Consider the following 1,749-nt stretch of genomic DNA (forward strand, 5'->3'; position numbering starts at 1 on the left):
AAACTCTTCCAAACTTTAATGACCTTGTTAACATCCATCACTGTCTACTGTGTAATTATTGATAAGTAATTCTTGTACTTCACTAAACTCTTCCAAACTTTAATGACCTTGTTAACATCCATCACTGTCTACTGTGTAATTATTGATAAGTAATTCTTGTACTTCACTAAACTCTTCCAAACTTTAATGACCTTGTTAACATCCATCACTGTCTACTGTGTAATTATTGATAAGTAATTCTTGTACTTCACTAAACTCTTCCAAACTTTAATGACCTTGTTAACATCCATCACTGTCTACTGTGTAATTATTGATAAGTAATTCTTGGTAAGTAAAGTGTAGTATCTTGTAACGAGTGTGGTAAGTAAAGTGTGAAATCTTGTAACGAGTGTGGTAAGTGTGTGGTATCTTGTAACAGGTGTGGTAACTAAAGTATGATATCTTGTAACGGGTGAGAATCCATGGAAACAGAGATCAGTGGCAAAAGCTGTCTGCGTATCCTAGGTAACAACACACAATATAATCAAGAAGGATCTCTATCTAAAAAAAAGTGACACAGGTCATGTGCACATGTGGACCTGTCTGTTCAACCATAATGTAGTCCAAGCAGCAAGAGAATGAAATGTTATTCCATATGAAGACCTACAAATCAGGTCGTTGGTTGCAATGCCCTTGTATTTCTTTATGAACTGGATGTTGGGAAACCATTGTCCTTATACACTAAGTGGATTATTTGGAAGAATGGTGTATGATTATGACACAACATTTTACAACTGAGCCTTTTGCAATGGAAAATGTGCTGCACGGCTATTGTAGAGATGCATCTTTGTAAGATAGAACATGACAGATGTGACATGGATTTTAATGAAATGGTTCAAAACCTTTTTAATGTAATCTACTCAACCTTTGTGTTATATAAAATGAATATTAGTTGAAAGAGTGTGATTGATCATATAAATTTCTTCAAATGTTTTGCACCTACTTTAATTTTTTTGGAAACATTATTTTGATGTGCTGGTCTAGGTCTTTGTTAAGAGTTAATATTAAATTTTTTGTGATCCATAATTAAAATCTTAAAATAAGATATGGCAAAAAATTACAATGCACACACACAATATTCTGTTTTGCAAGCAACTAATTTTGCAATAAATATATTTCATTTTTCTTCTTCACATAGCCCTGGCATGGATCATTATTCCACAGGTCCACATTGGTTTCTTTTCTGAACATTTTCTTTTTAACTCTTGGAGAATCTTTGTTGTTGTATGTTCCAGTTTTGCCATTTTCTCTGCTCTTACACTACTACATTTTCCTGAGAGTCCAATGTTTTTACTGAAGGTAACGATTATTATAATTACTTCCTGTTGTTTGTCGCAACACATTATTTAATTTAACACACATGTTACAAGATATCATACTTTACTTACCACACATGTTACAAGATATACTTTAGTTACCACACCAGTTACAAGATACCACACACTTACCACACTTGTTACAAGATATCATACTTTAGTTACCACACCAGTTACAAGATATCATACTTTAATTACCACACCAGTTACAAGATACCACACTTTACTTACCACACCCATTACAAGATATCATACTTTACTTACCACACTTGTTACAAGATATCATACTTTAGTTACCACACTCGTTACAAGATATCATACTTTACTTACCACACTCGTTACAAGATATCATACTTTAGTTACCAGACCAGTTACAAGATATCATACTTTACTT

The 1,749-nt window shown here is 32.9% G+C and overlaps 1 protein-coding gene across 1 annotated transcript in view; it reads left to right on the forward strand.

The window, feature by feature from the left end:
* Nucleotides 1-1,749, forward strand: part of LOC106464771 (synaptic vesicle glycoprotein 2C-like) — a 30,279-nt gene that overhangs the window by 9,264 nt on the left and 19,266 nt on the right. Inside the window, exon 6 of the mRNA XM_022392572.1 lies at nucleotides 1,178-1,338. Coding sequence (XP_022248280.1) covers nucleotides 1,178-1,338 — 161 coding nt within the window. The remainder of the gene's footprint in view (nucleotides 1-1,177; nucleotides 1,339-1,749) is intronic.

Source organism: Limulus polyphemus, unplaced genomic scaffold, assembly GCF_000517525.1.
Source record: "Limulus polyphemus unplaced genomic scaffold, Limulus_polyphemus-2.1.2 Scaffold1739, whole genome shotgun sequence".
NCBI classification, from domain to species: domain Eukaryota; kingdom Metazoa; phylum Arthropoda; class Merostomata; order Xiphosura; family Limulidae; genus Limulus; species Limulus polyphemus.